At 32.9% G+C, this 21,567-nt stretch overlaps 1 protein-coding gene across 1 annotated transcript in view; it reads left to right on the forward strand.

Moving 5' to 3' along the window:
- Nucleotides 1–21,567, forward strand: part of PCLO (piccolo presynaptic cytomatrix protein) — a 381,893-nt gene that overhangs the window by 233,698 nt on the left and 126,628 nt on the right. Inside the window, 2 exon segments of the mRNA XM_040260713.1 lie at nt 4,683–4,819; nt 11,031–11,121. Of these exon segments, the coding sequence (XP_040116647.1) occupies nt 4,683–4,819; nt 11,031–11,121 (228 nt within the window).

Raw genomic sequence — 21,567 nt, forward strand, 5'->3', positions numbered from 1 at the left:
GTTTTTTTATTAAATCATATAGAACCAAAAGGATTTTAGAAAATGACCTGACCAAGTCTAAATTAGAGGACAAGACTGAAGAAGTGCAGAAATGTGAATTTTTCCCATGCCAAGAGGACTTACTACTCTTGGTTCTTTTTTTTTTCCCTCTCCATCCATGGTTTACATTTGAATATGTGTGGCTTGACTCCTAAAAATAAAATATTTCTCATCCAATAAAATGTATTACTTCATGACTTTGGAGATGGAAAAGCTCTAAGCTAACATCTCTTCTTTTAAATCTAACATTTTCTCTGGGGGGCTTGCAGGAAAATATATTTTCATGAAAAGGATTTTCTTTCTTCTGTATCTCGACACCAAGATGATATTAGAAGTTTAAATGTAGGTTAGATCAGGACAAAAGTAATCACTGGATCTGAAGGAGAAGAGACTGCTTTTCCTAGTGAAATTCCAATAGACCAGTTACTTTCTTATTTGTTTTATTCTCTATGAGCTGTTGGATTGACCATTTTTTATTGATAATTAGCCAATTAAATAAAACTATTTTTTTTTTACTTTAGACAGTTGTTTGAATCAACCATTATAGTTAAGTTTAAGAGTTATATGGAAACTCTTCTTTTTTTCACAGTCCACATTTAACGCACATTATTACCTAGATATATAATGACTTCTACAGAAAAATAGGCTCATCAATAATACTATCTGTAAAATAGCAAAATAAAAATTAACAGGTCAATCATATAACTAAACACCAAAGGCTTTGTGTGTACAATGTACATTTATCTGGAGAGAATTTGACAAATTCGTTTATTCATCATAGATTTTGCCACCATGGTGCCAGACATACAGATGTTTCTAGATATTCTGAAATATGAGAGTTACTTACATACAACCATGTAAAAATAACCAAGTTTTTCTGATTTATATGTTTGGATAATATGTACTCATAGTCATCAAAGACAATAAGAAAATTGTTTTGATAAAATATCAAAACACATCAAAAAATACTTATCAAAAACATTTATTAAGTATTGGAAAGATCAGATTTAAAAAAGCATGTTAATCTCCAGCAAATAATTTAAACTAATTTGGACGAGACATCGTGCAACACCCAAAATTAAGAAATGTGTAAAGATAACACCAGAAAAGGAAACAAAATGAAACTTACATGAAGTTAAATTGAGTTAAAATGTTATTTTTAAATGAAGCAGATAAGAAATGTAAATCATGTTGGTACATAATTATACAAAGAAAACTATAACAAATTGAATTTTATATGTAATATTATCTGTGTGAACTGTAGTGATGTTTTTAAATGTTCTGTATTTTCTTTGTGTTTGTATCTCATAAACGTATTACTTTTTCTTCTGGTGAACAGTGCTCTGCTTTTTTTTTTTTTTTTTTTAAATCTTGGGATCCATGAGTAATTAAGAAAAAGAGTAAAAAATATTTTTCCCAATCACATAACTTATGACATTATAAACTCATTAAGTATTAGAGATTTTTTAAATAAATTTTGCCACATATATACTATATCTATGTTTGAGTGATACTAAAACAACCTTGAAATATATAACATTCCAACGGGCTACTTAGTATCATGTAAACAAAGCAAATTTAACTGATTTCAGATTTATTCAGATTTATTGTGTGCTTTCTCTGAATTCAATTAAACTCTTGGTTATAGACAAAAATATATATTTCAGATGTATTCTATATGACTCCAGGTAATTTTGAAATACCTCATTTGAGATAAAATCTAGGTAGATATAATTTTTTTCTTTTTAATTCATCTGTATTTGTTACAGCTTTTAAAGCAGAATGTGACGAGGTAGGCACAATTTATGTTGCTTAATAGTTGTGACCATCAGCCTAAACTCTACAACTTAATATTCATTCCTGGTTAAGAACAGAACAGGACGACTAGAGTAGATTGGAGAAAAACTAAACTAGAAACAATCGTTATATTTTTGCAACCACAAATAATCATTGAAAACATTCTTTTAAAATATACTCATGTTTAAAAAAAATGCATCAGTACATCCAGTCTTAAAAAAAATTGCGAGGAATATTTTATACAGAATAGAATTGGACCCCAAAACAGCTTACTTGCATTTTACATTTAAGAGAAGAAAATATCAATAGCCTAGAACAAGGGGATGCTAATCTTCAATGAATTATTTAATTTGGAAAATGTTGTTATTATTGTAAAATTTAGTTTTTGAAGTTTGGATCTACCATGGCAGATCAGACAATTGCAATTACAAACTTTAGCATTTATGTCCAACTTGCCATTGGGCTTCCCAGGTGACCCTAGTGGTTAAGAACTCATCTGTCAGTTCAGGAGATGGAAGAGACTTGGGTTCAATCCCTGGGATGGGAAAATCCCCTGGAGAGGGGCATGGAACCCCACTCCATTATTCCTGCCTGGAGAATCCCATGGACAGAGTAGCCTGGCAGGCTACAATCCATAGGGTTGCAAAGATTCGGACACGACTGAAGCAACCTAGCACACACCAACTTGCTATAAATGGTGAATATAGAATTCGATTTAAGAGAACACTTACTTAATCTAGTTTCTCTTGATTGATAAATTCCTATGCAAAGCATGGTAGCTATCCTAACTTAGTTACATATAGAGTTATAAAACAGACAAAGTATGTCATCAGTATTGGAAATAAATTGACAAAATGTATATCAAGTTGAAATTCTGTCTTATTTGTATAGACACAGCCAAGGAAACATTTTAGAAGATTCATATTTTAAGTGCAATTAGCAAAGTATATATTCAAGTGATATCAGGTACAGTATCCAAGGTAGTCATTTATTAAAATCAGTATAGACTATTTTTATGAGAAACGTTATTAAATATATAAAAATAAAATATTAGTGTGTTTGGTGATCATCTAATGTTTTAGAGACTAATGATTAAATAATGGATTTGTTTTGTTTGCTTATCAAAATTATATTGAATGTATCATTCATAAATTTAATCACTTGGTGTCGAGGGAAAACTATGAAAAACCATAGTTAATACTGAATAGATTGTGAGAAAAGAATGTGTAACTATTAATGAGGTTCATTTGACAAGTATTGATTTTAAAATGTGCTTATCATAATTAGGATATTTAATTTTCTTTAGTTGATGAGTAATTTTCCTATATGTCATTCATTTCCCAAATACTTTATGAATATTGTGGCATTTGCAAGGCAATGTTTTTAGTATTGAGGGAGAACAAAAAAACAGAAGACGTGAGACTTACCTTCAAGCAGCTTAGAGTCTTAATAGGGGAGATCAGACAAGTACATATACAACCACAAACCAGGTATGTACCGTTGTATTGCCTCAGATCTAAGACTGACTAAATGATGACACATTGTCTATCATTCTGTGTTTATTGAGAGAAAGTTCTGTGGTTAATCAGAGGCATTGACCAAGATCACGGGAGATGTAGAGGTGAGTAATGCTGTATCTGCTGTGGTTTTGCCAGCCCTGCCAAGAAAGAACTAATGGAAATTGCTTGGGAAAAAGTCTTCAGAGAAAGTAGTGGAAGAGAAGTCAGTGATGCAGACAGAAAGAGAACTGTAATGAGACAGAGAGGAATACTCAATAGTATGGCATTATCAAAACCAGAGTTTCAGGAAGATGTAGATTGATAGCATCATCAGCAGATCTTTCAGGATAATACTTGAGAAGAGGTGCTCCATCTGCCATTTAGGAAGTAACAGTGCACTTCCAGAGACTATTAATTAGGGATCCTTTTATAATGCATAAAACTTTCTATAAAGTCAAATTCTATACAATAGGTAAATAATGATTTGGGATCACTAGATAAGAACTTTAAAATGTCTTTGAAAGTGCTAAGAATTTAATAAGATAAAAAATTTTAAATAGTAGTTATATATACAAATATAGTTATATTTTCAAAAAAGTATTTTAAAATGTTAAGCTTTGTCACATTGTAAATACAGAAAGCAACCTACCAACTCTTTAATTCCTGGATCTATGATCCCACAGAAAATAATTGTTTAATTTTTAATGAAAAATTCTAGTAGATACATTTTTAAAATTAGGCTACCAGATGATTATGGTACACACATGTTCCTAGCACTGATACCTAGGATCCCCCTAAAAATAAATATTTTCATCTAGTTATGAATGCCATAGATGTGTCACGTTTTCAAAAGATGCTCAATTGATGTCCAAATCTAGCAGCCACATATTGGTCCTGGTTGATATGATAATGGAAAAATAATTGAATCTTCTGTATCCAAGAAATGTGTTTTCCTTAGATTTGGGTGATATATAGTGGGGAGAAGTGAGGAGGTGGACTGATGGACTGAGACTGAATAGAACGACTTTTGAGAAATATTCATTTGTTCATTTATTTATCCAATCACTATCTAAATTTATTTTTTCACCTGATTTAAATGTTACTTTTGTCTTCCTTTGCTCTGAAAAGTTGACAGGTAGCACGTGGGTTTTTTTCTAGGTTATTCCCTCATACAGAATTTTTAACATAACGCAGGAGATGATATTTCTGATCCCACTGGGAATTGTGTTTGAAATGCATGAATGGTTAATAAGCCCAAAAGCATGTTGGTACTGCAGATCATCTACTGCCTTCTGCCATCTGTATTAGTTGGAGTTGCAATGTTTGATATTTCCTTGGTCTCCAAAGCCTATCACCTCCGTCGTGAAGAAACAGATTGGTTTGACAAACCCAGGGAGTCTCGTTTGGAAAATGGACATGGTCTAGATCGAAAACTGCCAGAAAGATTGGTCCACTCTAGACCACTCAGTCAACACCAAGAGCAAGTAAGTGCTGTATTGAACAATGTCTTTTAGATTTCTCAAAAAAAAAAAAAGAGACTCAGTTATCCCAAAATACACAGGACTTTGATTAATCAAGCTCACAAATGATTTTTTTTTCAGCATATTAAGGTGGTAATTGCCTTACTTCATCAGCCATGACTGATTGACATTGAAGCATAGCTGTGATGCTTCTTACCAAGCAATTTAAGTGATTTTTTTGCCTCTAACAGATAATTAAGCTATACAGCATACCCAACACTTCCATCCAAAGAAAATACATGAAACCCTGAAGAGCTTACAGAATATAGGGTAAAATAGACTTGAGTAATTTCAGGGCTTTCCATTAGAATATGCCCAGCTGTCAAGAAATAGCAAATAAGAACATGATCAAACCAAGCAGCTGGGAACAGAGAAGGCTTCATCTGGGAATAAGGGAACTGATGTTATATGGAAGTCTTTTACGTTCATTATTGGATTTTATATTCAGAATAACTTTCATAAAGTAGATTTTATTAGTTATGTCTATAGGTTAAAAAAACTAAGGGATACTATTAACTGTTACATAAATATAATACCATAACTCATGATCTTATTCACTTTAGAACAAAAGAGATGATGTTTAAATCGAGCCTTGATAGATACTAGGGAAATTAACAGTTGGATAACCTGAGGGAGATTCCTCTGGTAGGTCACAAGGCCTTAAATCAGTTGCCTTAATGGATCAGGTATTTGCAGGTATTTGTATTCATTATGATCATTAAGATACTCACAGAAGAGATAGTTACTATATCATGTACATTAATTCTTTTATCATCCTGTCTAATTAATGATTAATTGATAAGCTGACAACTATATTTCAAACAACAAAAAAGAACCATATGAATTTACTGTAATATAACTCAGTATTTGCCATGTTAAGGGATAAAAGAAAACAAGACTTTTGCATGTAAAAGTGCTATCTAAAAGATAGGATCTATGGTTATAGATTTGATTTTTTCCTAAGCAATTTCAGGTTTTTTTAGACAAATTTCTAACAGATAAAATATTTTCTCAATTTTATTGTGCTCTTCTAGATGTTCTCATACTTTATAGAAATCTGTTATCTGTTTATTGTAATTATTCTAGATCTAGAATAGATCTAGCTAGGAAATGAGAAAATTTTAAAATTAGAATCATTCTGGATGTGTTTAAAACTTTTAGTTTATCTCTTATTTACTATTACAAAAATAGTCAATTTGTCAACTGAAAATAACTTCCTTGAATTATTTTCATTATAGGAATCTCTCTGTAATGACTTATTTGTTGTACCTTACTCATCTTGTTTGTTTCTCTGAAAGTTTAGTATTTTGCACAAACCAAGATCAAGATAATGAAAATACAGATCCTTTCAAGGAATCTTGATAAGATGAAATATAAAAACTGAGGAGCTAAAAACATAACTTTCATACAGTTATTTCCCAACACTTCTGAGTGTCAAATCAGAGTAGTCTTGTCCACCTAATTTATCCAACTAATATTCTGCAGGATATATTTTAAAATAATCAGTGTCCATCCCCCAAAATTATATTCTAGAATTCTATCTTATTATATGTAAATGAAACATAAATATTCATAATGAGTTTTTTGTTCATAATTATCTGTTACTAACATCTACAGAATTTATGATTTGATTCACTGAAGACATAACACATTATATTTGAATTTATAAGTATAGAGCAATGTAATACCAAAATTAAACAGAGAAGTTACATTTGAGAATGATTTAATGAATTTTTTTGTTTAATAACATAGAAAATATAATACTCCTTGTAAATTTAATGTGTATCTCATTGCTAAAAGTTATTTTCACATTTATATTTTGTTATCTAAGCTGTGAAGTGAAAATTGCTCAGTAGTGTCCAACTCTTTGAGACCCAATGGACTATACATTCCATGGAATTCTCCAGGCCAGAATACTGGAGTGGGTAACCTTTCCCTTCTCCAGGGGATCTTTTCAACCCAGGAATCAGACCCAGGTCTCCCGCATTGCAGGCAGATTCTTTACCAGAAAGCCACAAGGGAAACCCAAGAATACTGGAATGGGTAGCCTATCCCTTGTCCGGGGGATCTTCCCAACCCAGGAATTGAACCAGGGTCTCCTGCATTGCAGGCACATTCTTTACCAACTGAGCTATCAGGGAAACCCTTTTAACATATAAACAAAAAATTATGCAATACTCAAAACATAAAAACATGTAGAATTATAAATTAATCATAAAACAAACAGCCATATAACCACCACACAAGGAAAGGGAGTGTTTTCTTCCCCTTGAAATCTACAAAGGGAATTATAATTTTTCAGATTATAATTTTCCCCTTTCCAGATTGTAATTTTCAACCTCTCTCAAACAAGTAGTGAATATACTGACTTTTGTGTCAGTAATTTATTTTTCTTTATAAATTTCTCTGTGTGAAAGCTACATCGGAGATGACATGTTTTGATTACATTTAAATGAAGTTCATGTGTTTTTCTCTTAATATTTATCTTCAAATACTCTATTCCTATCAAATTATATTTTGGTATAGAAAGAATAACAAAGTATCGTTCTTGTTTTAGTCATTTATTTAGGGTAAGTGTTGCTTCTGCCAGATAAAAATAGGGACAAAGCCAGAGGATAGGACTGATGTCAATTAATTGCCCTGTTCCTCTCCCCAAGAGCAAGGTTTCTGACATCAGTCTTTGGATAATTCTCCATTGACAGAACTATCACTTGTACACTGCCCAGAAAAAGGGGCCTTCTATGTTTCAAATATTTCAAAAGAAATTATGAATGCTCCCTTTCTTTCTTTGTGTGGTGGTTATATGGATGTTTGTTTTATTAGTTTATAATTCTACATATTTTTCAGTTTTGAGTATTGCATAGGTTTTTTTGCTTATATGTTAGACAAAACATATAAACACTAATGTATCTGCTTTAAAAATTATTTAATGTAAAACAGAGAGAGCAGAATATGTCTGACTTTAGACTCAAAATCATTTGAATTATGAAGCTAAATCTGCAAATCTCTATGTTTCCTTTTGTGTGTTTAACCTCCACACTATTCAGTAGGAATTCAACTCTGCTTTGTGAATTGAAGAGATCACCTGACCTCTTTCTTCTTCTCCTTAATCACTCCATCAATAAATAGAACTAATACCATTCACAGCATCATTGCAAAGGTCAAAATTTCTCTCCTAGGACAAAATGCGTTCATTCTGCACTAATGCCCGAGCCTTGTGCACTTCCCATGTGACTGCTATACTGAGGTACCTTGGGCTCCTTTGAAAGTCTCTCTTTCTTTATTCTGGGCTTTTGAATGTCTTGTTTCCTCTTCCCGAACAGTCTTCCTCCTCTTTTCTCTTGACTTAATGCTGTTCATCACTCAGGGCTTCACGCACATGCCTCATCTTGCAGAAAGCCTTCTCCGACATTACCACCACCATCTCCCCACAAATGTTCCTACTTTGTGCTACAGTATCACTCCATGCATTGTGTCTTGGGCTGTGAACTTTTAGAGAGCAAGTGCTCCCTGTATCATCCACCATGGTGTCTATTCTGTGCCTAACACAAGGCTTGATACTCTGTCTGCTACATCTGGCATACAAGGTATTTAAATAAAGGAAAGAATGAATGTCTGTATAAATAAAAGATATGTTAACACGAGTTGCTGTTTCATAAATATAAAGGGCCAATTCATGAACATAATTTCTTTTGAAATACTTGTAAGTTGGGTACATCTTTCCCTTTCTCCTTTGCCTTTCACTTCTCATTTCTCAGCTATAAGTCCTCTTCAGACAACCTCTTTGCCTTCTTGCATTTCTTTTTCTTGGGGATAGATTTGGTCACCACCTCCTATACTGTGTTATGAACCTCCATCCATAGTTCTTCAGGCACCCTGTCTACGAGATCTAATCCTTTGAACCTCTTTGTCACCTCCACTGTATGATCGTAAGGGATTTGATTTAGGTCATACATAAATGGTCTAATGGCTTTCCCTAGTTTCTTCAATTTCAGTCTGAATTTTTCAATAAGCAGCTCATGATCTGAGCCACAGTCAGCTCCAGGTCTTATTTTTGCTGACTGTATAGAACTTCTCCATCTTTGGCTGCAAAGAATATAATCAGCCTGATTTCGGTGTTGATCATCTGGTGATGTCCATGTGTAGAGTCGTCTCTTGTGTTGTTGGAAGAGAGTGTTTGCTACAACCAGTGTATTCTCTTGGCAAAACTCTGTTAGCCTTTGTCCAGCTTCATTCTGTACTCCAAAGCCAAACTTGCCTGTTACTCCAGGTATCTCTCAATTTCCTGCTTTTGCATTCCAATCCCCTATGATGAAAAGGACATCTTTTTTTGTGTTAGTTCTAGAAGTTCTTATAGGTCTTCATAGAACCATTTGACTTCAGCTTCTTTGGCATTAGTGGTTGGGGCATAGACTTGGATTACTGAGATGCAGAATGGTTTGCCTTGGAAACGAACCAAGATCATTCTATTGATTTTGAGATTGCACCATAATATACGTAATATTAATGAATTATCTATAGTAACAAAGCAAATATGAGTTATAGCTGATAGTTTTAAGATTTTCAGTTCACATAGTTTAAAATGAAGATTTTTAATGCAGATAGAAGAGGAAGAAAGGAGAGGATGAAGGGAAGTAGAAGAAGGAGAAAAGATGAAGGGAGGGAAAGTAAGGAGTCCAGGAGAGAAAGTAAAAGAGAGTGAGACAGAAGAGGGTAGAGTAAGGAAGAAAAAAGGAAAATGCACACTCTTTTGTCATGAACATATACAGGATTCACAATGGTTTACAAAGCTATTGTTATTAATAGTATGCATTGTCTAGATTGATTATATGGACCATGAGATTTTTATAATCATGCAAATGATATTTTAGTTTTACTTTGCAGAATTCATATAAGATTTTTGGACTTGACAGGATTCTGCTGTTGTCTGAGGATAATTTTTTTGTTCATCAGAGGCCTGATTAAGCTTATTCTTTGCTAAAGAGAATAAAACCTAAAGGCTGGCATTGTTTGCATTTTTCAGTGCATCTTTCTTTTAAAATCCACAATTCTAGCAATTTTAAAGATGAATTTTCAGAGGCACATTAAAATAACATGAATATTCCAGAGAATTTTTCTTCACAAAAGGAACACCCTTTTAATTCTAGTTAATGTATTATCTTAGTAAACCCAAACACTACCTAAACACATTCTGAAATGGGTAATATTAAATGTCTCTTTACTAAACCTTGTTTTATCTAATTCTAGTTAAAAATTCTCCGAAAGTGATGGATACAAAATTTCATACTATTAAAATCCTATTAATATAGTTTTATGAAGATTTTACTATTACTGTCTTTCATTATTTCACAAATCTCTTTGGAAAGCCAAATTCCATAAAATATACAGCAGTAGTTTGCATTTGCTAATTTCCTTTATTTCAGAAATCTCATTTTGTCAGGTGGAAACACTGATAACACAGTCTATAGTATTCTCATGTTCAAGTCTCAGTTAATGAGAATAGAAATCCTAGATTTGAAACAAAGGCATTGAATGTTGTTTCTTCTAATTGAAGGAGTGTCAGAATTAAATGAGAAATAATGCCTTTGCATACAAAGAAGGCCTCAGAAAATATTAAAAATGAGCCAAGATTTTATTTATTTATGCAGAATTAGTCTCAGCATCAGGTGTATCCTAAAACTTCTGACAGATGTGCTCAGCAGAAGCAGAATTCCACAGTGATATCAACATAACATAAATATGCATTCCTGGTAAAGTGATGGAGATGCAGAGTAGGAGGATCTTTGTCTTTTCTCCCTTTAAGCTTGATGGCTGAAAATTAAAAATGCCTCTCTATTTCTAGGCTGTCCAAAAACAAAATCAGCAGAGGTCAATTCCATAGACATTCTCTATGTCTTACCATAGTAATAGATATCCTTATGTGTTAACATATGCTTATTGATTTTCCAAACCCAACAAATCAGTTTGCAAGAGAAACTGGTTATAAATGTGAAGACTATATTAACTCAGAAAACAATATATCATTATGTAGTATTAAATGCTTAAAATTGTCATCATTTGAGAATCTTCTGTTTTCATTGGTTGAATCACTGTAGTTTAAAAAAAGATAATTATGTATATTGTCCTTTAAATGTCTTTAACATTGCTTTTTCACCATATCTTACGTATATCTTAGATTATACAGATGGATGGGAAAACTGTTCACTACATCTTTCCACATGCAAGGATAAAAATAACAAGAGACTCTAAGGATCACACAGTTTCAGGTAAAAGAAATCAAATAATCTGGTTCTTTTTACTTTAATATCTGGTTGAGATATGTATTTGGATTTGTTTAGGTGACATTAAATTTAAGAAAATGCATTTTTCTGTCAAAAACTGTCTATTGGAAATTTTCAAAAAATAATCAGGCTATATATTTAAATATAAAAAATAATGTCATAATTATTAATATGATACATTACTAAATGATTTATATATAGATCATTCCGTATCTTTATTTTTGATGTACATAACAGTAAATGCTCCATAATTATTGCACTGTTGAGTAATATGGTCATAGAACCATAAAACATTCTTACACAGAAACTAACTTAAATTTTACTAAGGAATAAATTCCCTATACCTTGTAAATTTAAACATCAATTTTGTTCAGTTTTTGTTTATTTGTTTGTGTTCTTTAAATTAACCATATGACAGAAAATTTAAACTTTTATTTTGAAAAAATTTTGGGCTCTCAGAAGATAGAATGATCAGTTCTTTTGCCCACTCTTTACCCAGTTTCACTAATGTTAACATCTAACCACAAAAAGTGATCAAAACTAGAAATCAACATTAATATGATGGTATTAAAATACCTACAAGCCTTATCCAAATTTTGAGTTTCCACACTGACCCACTAATATTTTTTCTGGTCAAGGATCTAATCCAAATCTCAGATTGCATTTAGATTATTAAAAGTTCTCTTGTTTATATATGTGAGGTAGAAGTATAAATTTTATGAAAGTTAATAAATTTTCAAAGTATGCATATTACTTGTATTCTCACTCAAGTACATTTTCTGTGTTAAATAGACACTATATCAACAGAAAATATTCATCAATACATATGAATGTATGTCAGTGGTATATCTAACATAGCATATATGTTAGACATTTTTTTTTCTTTAAGGACTGATATAACAGAGGACAAAAAGTGGTATTTCTTCAGTGTACTTGCTGTTGTTCTTTGCAGATTTTAGACCTTACGGTTTTGCAACAGGTTTTGATTTAAGCAATTTTTTCCCTTTATTTTCATAGAGAATGATTTGATTAGGAGTGTAATATTTTCCTTTTAAGATAGGATAGTTTTTCTTCAGCCAGAGACAGATATTTCAAACTTTCATAGTTTTATAACATGCACACTTTATTTTAAGTACTGATGAACATTCCAGGAGTGAGTCTTAAAATCCAGGGACTTTTTTTGTAGAAATAATTACTTGCTGCAAACTATTTCAGTTCCCTCCAGCTCATAAAGCAAAACAACATAATACTTTCTAGCAATGCCAAAATTATTTTTTTCAGCAAAAATCTTCAAACAATTTTTACTAAATCACTAGGACTCTATATTAATATGTTTTCTATTTGTATTAATATTCTGTGTCAAAGTAATTATCCCTTTAACTTTATCATTTTCTTTCGCAATTTATTTTATTTTCTTTTGCTACAATTAGGGGAAAAGTTTGTTTTCTTTTATTACAATTAGGAAAAAATTATAATTTTTCTTTTAAAATATAAGAATAATAGAAATCAGAGCTATTGACTTGTTATAATTATTCTAGTCTGAAAATTTGTTTTCTCTATATATAAACTTTGCTAAATGAGAAAATAGAATTATAGTTTTGAATTATATACTAGTAATGTATTATATTATCTCTATGCATGCTCCTTTTTATTTTAATATTTGTCTAAAATAATAATAAAAATACTTGTTATATTTATCCTGCATTACTATTGAATGTATTTTCTTTGTATCCCAAAGTACCCTGATCTCTGCTGCTGCTAAGTCGCTTCAGTTGTGTCAGCCTGATCTCATTCTAAACTAAATGTTTTAGAACAATTTGTATTGTCTTCAATAAGTCTTAAGTGCTTCAAAGGGATTTAAATACATGTATATGGGACTTCCCTGGTAGCTCACATGGTAAAGAATCTGCCTAAAATGTGGGAGACCCAGGTTCAATCCCTAGGTCAGGAAAATCCCCTGAAGAAGGGAGTTGCTACCCACTCCAGATTCTTGCCTGGAGAATCCAATGGACAGAGGTTCCTGGTGGGCTATAGTCCTTGGGGTCGCAGAGTCTGACATGACTGAGCCACTAACAGTTTCACACAAAAAAAATGTATATGCAAGATTAGAGCAAGAAATGGCAATTTTTGCCAAACAACATCTAGCAGTTTGAAGTTTTAGTGGCAGACAAACCCTGGCATAGAGCATTTACACTCCTGGCTAATCTCTGTTATTTGCTGGTCTACAAAAGCTTAGTTTGAGTGACTAAATATTTGATGATCCTAAGATTATACTGTTTTTCTAGCTATCATGTCATTTTTTATGTTAATATTTTCATGAAAAAATGGAGTATGTCTTTTAGAGAGGCATACTAAAATATTTACGTATGAAACAATGTCTTGTGTGGAGTTTGCTTCACAATTAGCTGTGTAGAAAGTGGTGAAGAAATAGATGGAACAGAATTGACATAATTTGATTAATTTGGAGCTGAAAGATTAACTACAGTGGGTTTTATTACAGCCTTGTCACTACTTTTTTATATGTATGAAACTTTACATAATAGAAAATAGTTATGTTAGGTAGTTAGAACAGGAAAAATGAGTCCAGAATGGTGGTGGCTAAAAGACAAGGAAAGGAAAAGCCCGTGAAAATAGAACAAAGGAGGGTTTGAGGACCGGAGTGAGGACCTCAGGTAAAACAAACAGCACTCCTGGGTAACACTGTTTGTTTTACCTGAGGTCTTCACTCTGGTCCTCAGACCTACCTTTGTTCTGTTTTTGCAAGCTTTTCCCTTCCTTGTCTTTTAGCCACTACCAATCTGGACTCCTTTTTCCTGTTCTAACTACCTAACAGTTAAATTCCTGTTTGTCTCTCATGTTTAAAGAAAAACAGCAGTGCCCAGTGGCTTCATCAATAGGGAAAAAGCTATCTAAGCTAATAATTTAACTGCCTTTGTAAAACAAGATGGGGATATAATCAAGGAAGGAGAAAAGAGTAATATGTAATATTTCTGCTCCCAAAGAGAGGAGGAAATGTCGTTAGTGAATTTTCATTTTCATTGTAGAAGCTCATTGAAAGGAGAAATAAAATATATCTTTTATAGTGTTTTAATAGACCATTCTGTGTCTAGCCTTAAATTATTTTATAAGAATTATATGAAACATGGACATTTCACAGAAAAAAAATATATTTCTATTGATACTCACTGAAAGCAAAATAATTTCAAAATATTAACAACATACAGAAATAGAAAGTGGTTTCTTTTTTTTTTTAATTCTTTCTACTGTATGGCTGTCAGAGTGTTAAGCTGAGAACCCTCAGGGTTCTCAAAATTGTTTCAGGGAGTTTTCAAGGTCAAAATTATTTTCATAGTAATGCTAAAGGTAACATTTACCTTTTGCACTCTCATTTTTCTGTGAATATAGAGTAGAGTTTCTCAGAGATTACATGATGTGTGACATCCCAACAGATTGTATACAGAGCAGATAAGAGAATTCAACTGTTTTCCATTTAATTCAATATCAAACATTTTTGCAGTAATGTAAAACAACACCACCTTTCTCTTAAATGTTTTGTTTTTAAAATGCATTTTTTAGAAAATGCTTTGTTTTAACATGGAATGAGTTTATTAATACTATAAATTCATTAATAAACAAATTCAGTTTTAGTCTATAATATAGAAAATATGCAAAATTATAACTGATATAAACAAAAGCTCTTTGAGGCCCTCAATAATATTAAAAATATAAACGGCTCCTTGAGGCCAAAATGTTTGTGAAATACTTCTTTAAGAATCTTTATAGAATAAGTGAAAAAAATTCTAAGCTTTTTTTCCTTCCTATACAAAAACTTATTCAAATAAATTATATTTTATAACTGCTTTTAAACTCATATTGAGTACATTTTAAATTTTTATTCATTAATATTTATTCATAGAACACCCGTAGTATGATTTATATTGTATTAGTTGCTGGGTTACTAGAATGAATCCAGCAAAGACCTTGATCTACAGGTTATTCACTCTTGAATAGGAGAATCTGAAATGTGAATAAAACTCCAATACTTTGGCCACCTGATGCAAAGAGCTGACTCATTGGAAAAGACCCTGATGCTGGGAAAGATTGAAGGCAGGAGGAGGAGGGGACGACAGAGGATGAGATGGTTGAATGGCATCACCAACTCAATGGACATGGGTTTGGGTGAATTCCAGGAGTTGGTGATGGACAGGGAGGCCTGGCGTGCTGCAGTTCATGCGGTTGCAAAGAGTTGGACACGACTGAGTGACTGAACTGAACTGTAGTAAAACTTAAGGAACAACTGAGACAAAGTCAGGGAATTTACAAAACTTTATTGTTCATAGACATCTGTATATATGTATAGGTGTGTGCACACATACACATGTGTACTGTTTTTTTTATATACTATTTTATGATGTATGCAGAGGAAAATACATCCATACAGTCTTCTGTTAAGTGGTCAATAACTTTAAGCAAATAGATCATGTAATTTTGACTGTAAACTTCAAAGATATACTTATAGGTGCTGATCAACAACTGTACAACAGTTCTGAAAACCTTCAGTCACCCAAGCACAAAGCAGTGAAATGGAGAAAATAGGACATGAGTTTTAGAATCAGAAAGTCCTGAATTGGAGTTCAGCTCTATCACTTATTTAAATTTTGAGAATGAGTACTGCTGCTGCTGCTAAGTCTCTTTAGTCGTGTCCAACTCTGTGCGACCCCATAGATGGCAGCCCATCAGGCTCCACCATTCCTGGGATTCTCTAGGCAAGAACACTGGAGTGGGTTGCCATTTCCTTCTCCAATTCATGAAAGTGAAAAGTGAAAGTGAAGTCGCTCTGTCGTGTCCGACTCTTAGCGACCCCATGGACTGCAGCCTACCAGGCTCCTCCATCCATGGGATTTTCCAGGCAAGAGTACTGGAGTGGGGTGCCATTGGCTTCTCTGGAGAATGAGTACACTCATCCTTAAAATGAGATCAGCTCTCTATATCTCACATAATTGCAAGTGAACCTGATACAAAATCTTATCCTTAGTGTACAAGCAAAAGAAGGTTATTTTCTCTTAGAAAGTATCAGAAAAAAAGATAAAATGTAATACTCAAGAAGTGAGTCTCTTTCTTTTTTAGAACTCCATCTTAACATCTTCAGAAACACAGCTGTTCAAAACAAGTCAGAGAAATTCTTCTGAATTTAAAAAGATATTTGCCTATATTAAAGTTCCATAATGGACTGGCTCCATCTGCAAGGTTAGAAAGATGGATTAGAAAGTGTAATAGTGAAGAACATTAAGAATGGTTAGTTTCAAAAGATAGCAGTGTCTTCTCTGGATATAGTGGCTCATTGTCTGTACCTCTTTAGGCCACCATCTTCATAAGCTTTTAGAAACAAGAAACAGATGTACAGATCTCACTGGATCTGAGTTGGTAGGAATACCAAATGTGGATAGCCCTTTTAAAATTATTATTTTAACAACTTTATTGTGGTGTGGGGCTTCCCTGGTGGCTCAGATGGTAAAGCATCTGCCTGCAATGCCAGAGACCTGGGTTCAATCCCTGGGTCAGGAAGATGCCCTGGAGAAGGAAATAGCAACCCACTCCAGTACTCTTGCCTGGAAAGTTCCATGGATGGAAGTTTGTGGTATAACTTATATCGTGAATGTGCAGGTTATTAATGACTTTTATAAATTTGTGGAGTTGTGTGACTGTCACGACAATCTTGTTTGGGAACTTTTCAAACACTGCAAAAAGTTCCCTTGAGTCTGATAGCCATAGCCACTTCCAGCATTCCTCTCCTGGTCACAGGCAGGAAGTTTACTTTCTGTCTCTGAGACTACCCTTTCTGGGTTCTTCATATAAATTAAATTGTACAATTTCAGTTTTGATGTCTGACTCCTTTCAATTACCAGTACTTTTTAGGTTTATCTAGGTTGTAGCATGTATCAGATGTTTGTTCTTTTTATTGTTAAGAAGTACTCCATTGTTTGAATTCTCTATATTTATTTATCCATTGGATTTTTCGTGGTTTCACTTAAAATTTGCACACAAGTTTTACTTTGGACATATGATATTTTTGTATGATGTCCTAGAAATGTAATTGCTCAGTTACATGGTGAGTTTCTTTTTAACTATTTAAGAAGTTGCCAGATAGTTTTCCAAGGTGAAGGTACCATGTTCTAGTCTTACCAACAATGTCTAAGGATTCTACTTTCTCTATGCCTTTGCCAGCACTTGGTTTTGTCTGTCTTTTGGGGTGAGTGTGGATGATAGTGTGTTGTTTTAACTTGAATTTTCCTAATGACCTATGATGAGAGTGAGAGTGAAAGTTGCTCAGTCCAGCCTTTGCAACCCAATGGACTATACAGTCCATGGAATTCTCTAGATCAGAGTACTGGAGTGGGCAACCTTTCCCTTCTCCAGAGGATCTTCCCAACCCAGGAATCAAACCCAGGTCTCCTGCATTGCAGGCAGATTCTTTACCAGCTGAGCCACCAGGGAAGCTCAAGAATACTGCAGTGGTAGCCTATCCCTTCTCCAGGAGATCTTCCCAACCCAGGAGTCAAATCAGGTTCTCCTGCATTACAGGTGGATTCTTTACCAACTGAGCTATGAGCATATTTTTAGTTGGTTAAAGTCAAAGCATATATAGTCTTTGGTAAAATATTTATTAAGAATTTTTTTCCATTATTCATTTGGGTTCTTTGTCTTCATACAGAGTTGTAAGAGTTCTTTATATATTTTGAATGTGTCTCTTATAAGTTACATGGAGTGCATCTATTTCCCTTCTAGTTTTTGTCTTGTCTTTTTATTTTCTTAAAGGTGTATTTTAAAGAAAAAATTTACATTTTAATAGAATTCAATTTATTGTTATTTTTAGTTTGTGAACCATGCTGCTGATAGTGTATTAAGAACTATTCCAAGGTCAAAAATATTTTCTCTGAGAGGTTTTATACCAGAAAATTTCTCTTATGTTTATATACTTTAAACATTCAGGTCAGTTACCTATTTTGTACCTATTTGTGTATATGGTATGATGCTGACATCCAAGTTCATTTTTTTGAGCCACTAATGAATATTTAATTGTACAAGCACCTTTCGTTAAAAAAACAAATCCCCCATTGAATTGCCTTGGTATCTTTATCAAAAAGCAATCTACCATTAACACAATAATTTATTTCTGGAATCTCAATTCTGTTCTATTTGGTTATATACCTAACCATTACACTTTTTTGCTTACTCTGTAGCTTCATATTGTTTTGAAATCTAATAATATAATTACCCCAACTTTTTTTTTAATTGTTTTGGCTACTCTAGATTCTTTTAATCTCCACATTTTTTAGTATCAGCTTACTGGGATTATCATAGGGGTCACATTGAAACTATAGATCAATTTTAAAATTGATTGAACAATTGAATCTTCTAATGGAATCTTAGAGTAGAATCTTAGGGTAGAACATTGAATCTTCTAATTCATGTATGTGTAATATCTCTACCTTTACTGAGGTATCCTTTAATTTTTCAGTACAGTTTTGTATTTTTCAGTGCAAAACTAGAATTTATTTGTTTAATGTCTTCCAAATTATTCCATTCTTCTTGGTGCTATTGAGAATGGAATTTTTTAAATAGCTTTATTGAGATATAATTTCCATCTTATAAGTTTCATTCATGGTGAGTATAAGATTCAATGATTTTTTTTGCCTTTTTTTAAGCTTTTTATTTTATATTATAGTATAGCCAATTAACAATGTAGTGATAGTTTCAGGTGGACAGCAAAAGGACTCGGCCATACATACACACCAAGAATGGAATTGCTTTCTTAATTTCAGTTTGGTATTATTCACTGCCATTTTATAAAAATGCATTTGATTTTTATAATCTCACTAGTGTTTTTAGTTCTGATAGGTTTTTTTTTTTTTGTGGAATCCTTAGGGTTTTTTACAAGCAAGATTATGTTGTCTACAAATAAAGACAGCTTTACTTCTTCCATTCCAGTGGGGATAAATTTGTATAAATTTCTTGTCTTTATTGCATTTTCTAAAATTTGTGGTATAATACTGAGCAGAGTAGTGAGAGGAGACATCCCTGCTTTGTTCCTGAAGGACATCAGTGACTAGTTGTGACAGTAATGCAGGGATTCTACCCTAAGCCTGTTATAGAGTCCCTTCCTCTCTTCCCCTCTAAAACTCATTAGAAGGATTTTTATTGGCCTAAAATTTTAGAAAGGTGAGCAGAAGTATTTAAGAACAGCTTTTAAAGCAAACACTAGCTGATCAGACTGCACTTTCTTCTCTTCACCAATGGAACTCTCAAATCCTGGCAATATGAAGAGGTATTGAATGAATTATGTTCTCATATTTGAAAGAGGATAAAGAGTTTACATACATGCATACATACATACATACCCTCATATTCACTCTGGTTTATATTTCAATAATTTTTAATGGAAATGATTACATTTGTGACAATGACCTTATTTATATAGGTTAGGGTTAGGGTCATTATACTGTCCCAATATGTAACCAAAGAAATTATGCATGTAAAATCCTAAGAAAGGAAATGAAAATCTCAATTAAGTTAGAAAGATATGAACATAGTTATATTGTTCACTGTACACTTGCATATTTTTTCCTTTGCTTCTGAAATAATTTGAAATTATAACCAATTCCACCAAATACTAATACCATTCTTCTTTTTCTTTCTTACTAATGAGTGTTTACAATGAAAACCCACAAATTTAAAATAGAGGTGATTTAGATAGATAGTTGCATTCAGACTCTAGATGGAACCTTCAGATGGTAATAATAGTTCTATATATCTTGTTTAGTCTTTCTTGAAGATATCATATTATAATCAGCAGATTAGTTTAGAAAAATACCCCCATGTTCCATGGAATATATTCCATAGTGAATAAAAATACTGGAACAAAAATTTAGCTACCTTTTATAAATGTTAAATTTACTTGAAAAATTTTCCAAATAATATAGGATTACAGAAAGTAGAATTAAAATAAATCTTTCACTTTCCCACTGTAAAAGTAAATAGCTCATGTTGAATGTAAACTCACCCTCAACCTAGATATGAGGCAGACATGCAAAAAGCCTGTGGTAACAATTCTACTTCCAAGAATTTGCAAGATATTTGAAAACATGTATGTACACATACAAATTTTATACTACATATCTTCATTTGTTCAAAGACTATATTAATGGGAGATAGAGAATATATCTTTCCCCATTTTCTCATTAAGATTTTCATTTCTCTTTTCTCTTAGAAATCTAAAAGGCAAACCTCCCATCTGGTCTTCTAAATACATGTATCATTTTCAACTCTCTTCTTTGTATGTGTATGTGAAATGAGTATGTGTGTGTCGTGTATATATAGATAGCTGGATGGATGGATGGGTGGATGAATAGATAGAGAGATCCTCAGTAAATTATAGTAGTAGTCAAAACTATAAAGATAAAAATGAAAACTGTCATAATCTGACAATTGACATTCTCTTTCTTTCCTTTCTTCTTTATACCCAGGTACACACAGTAAATGTTAGGAGCATATTGTAAAGTAGTTTACATACGTATTTTGTATATAGGTATAAATTACCTAACAAAGATGTTTTCCTGTTACATCAAAAGATCTTCATAAGATAAATTTAATTATTTTATTATATTTATAGATATTTAATCATCTATATCCACCATTCCTCAGTTGCTAAACATTTGTGCTGACTTCCCCTTTTCAATATTATAAACAATACTACAATACCACAGTGAAAAAATGCTGCCATGATGTTCTTTATTTCCCTAAAATATAGAGGCCATATCGGGGTTGTACTCAGGAATAGAATAAACAGTTCTGCAAGGCCAGCATTTTAGCATCAGAAAGTTGGAGTGCCCCCTGGTTCTTTCAGGAAGATGTGATTGGCTTGGTTGAATAATTGTATAGACTTGGAGGAAACTGAGTCCCAGCTGCTCAGGGATAAGCAGAAATTGGACTGAATCCCCTTGATGAAAAGTGGAAGTGTGAATCACTCAGTCATATCCGACTGTTTGCAACACCATGAACTTTAGCCCACCCAGGCTGCTCTGTCCATGGGGATTCTCCAAGCAAGAATATTGTAGTGGGTTACTGTTACATCTCCAGAGAATCTTCTCAACCTGGGGATCGAACCGGGGTCTCAGGCAGATTCTTTCCCATCTAAGCCGCCAGGGAAGCCCAGATCACTTGATAAGGAGTGCTATTTGGTGTGGGATCTTTATATCCACCAGAGAGGGAAGAGGATTTTATGATTAGACCATTTAAGAACCTACTAATTAAACTAGATAATGAGGCTGCATATAATATTGAGTCTTGATTTTAGCCCTTAGACCTGATAAGTATTTTTTATTTCCTTTCAATGATTTTATCATTTCAGGAAGTGGGTTATTTGGGGGGGGG

Source organism: Oryx dammah, unplaced genomic scaffold (assembly GCF_014754425.2).
Source record: "Oryx dammah isolate SB20612 unplaced genomic scaffold, SCBI_Odam_1.1 HiC_scaffold_18, whole genome shotgun sequence".
Lineage (NCBI taxonomy): Eukaryota > Metazoa > Chordata > Mammalia > Artiodactyla > Bovidae > Oryx > Oryx dammah.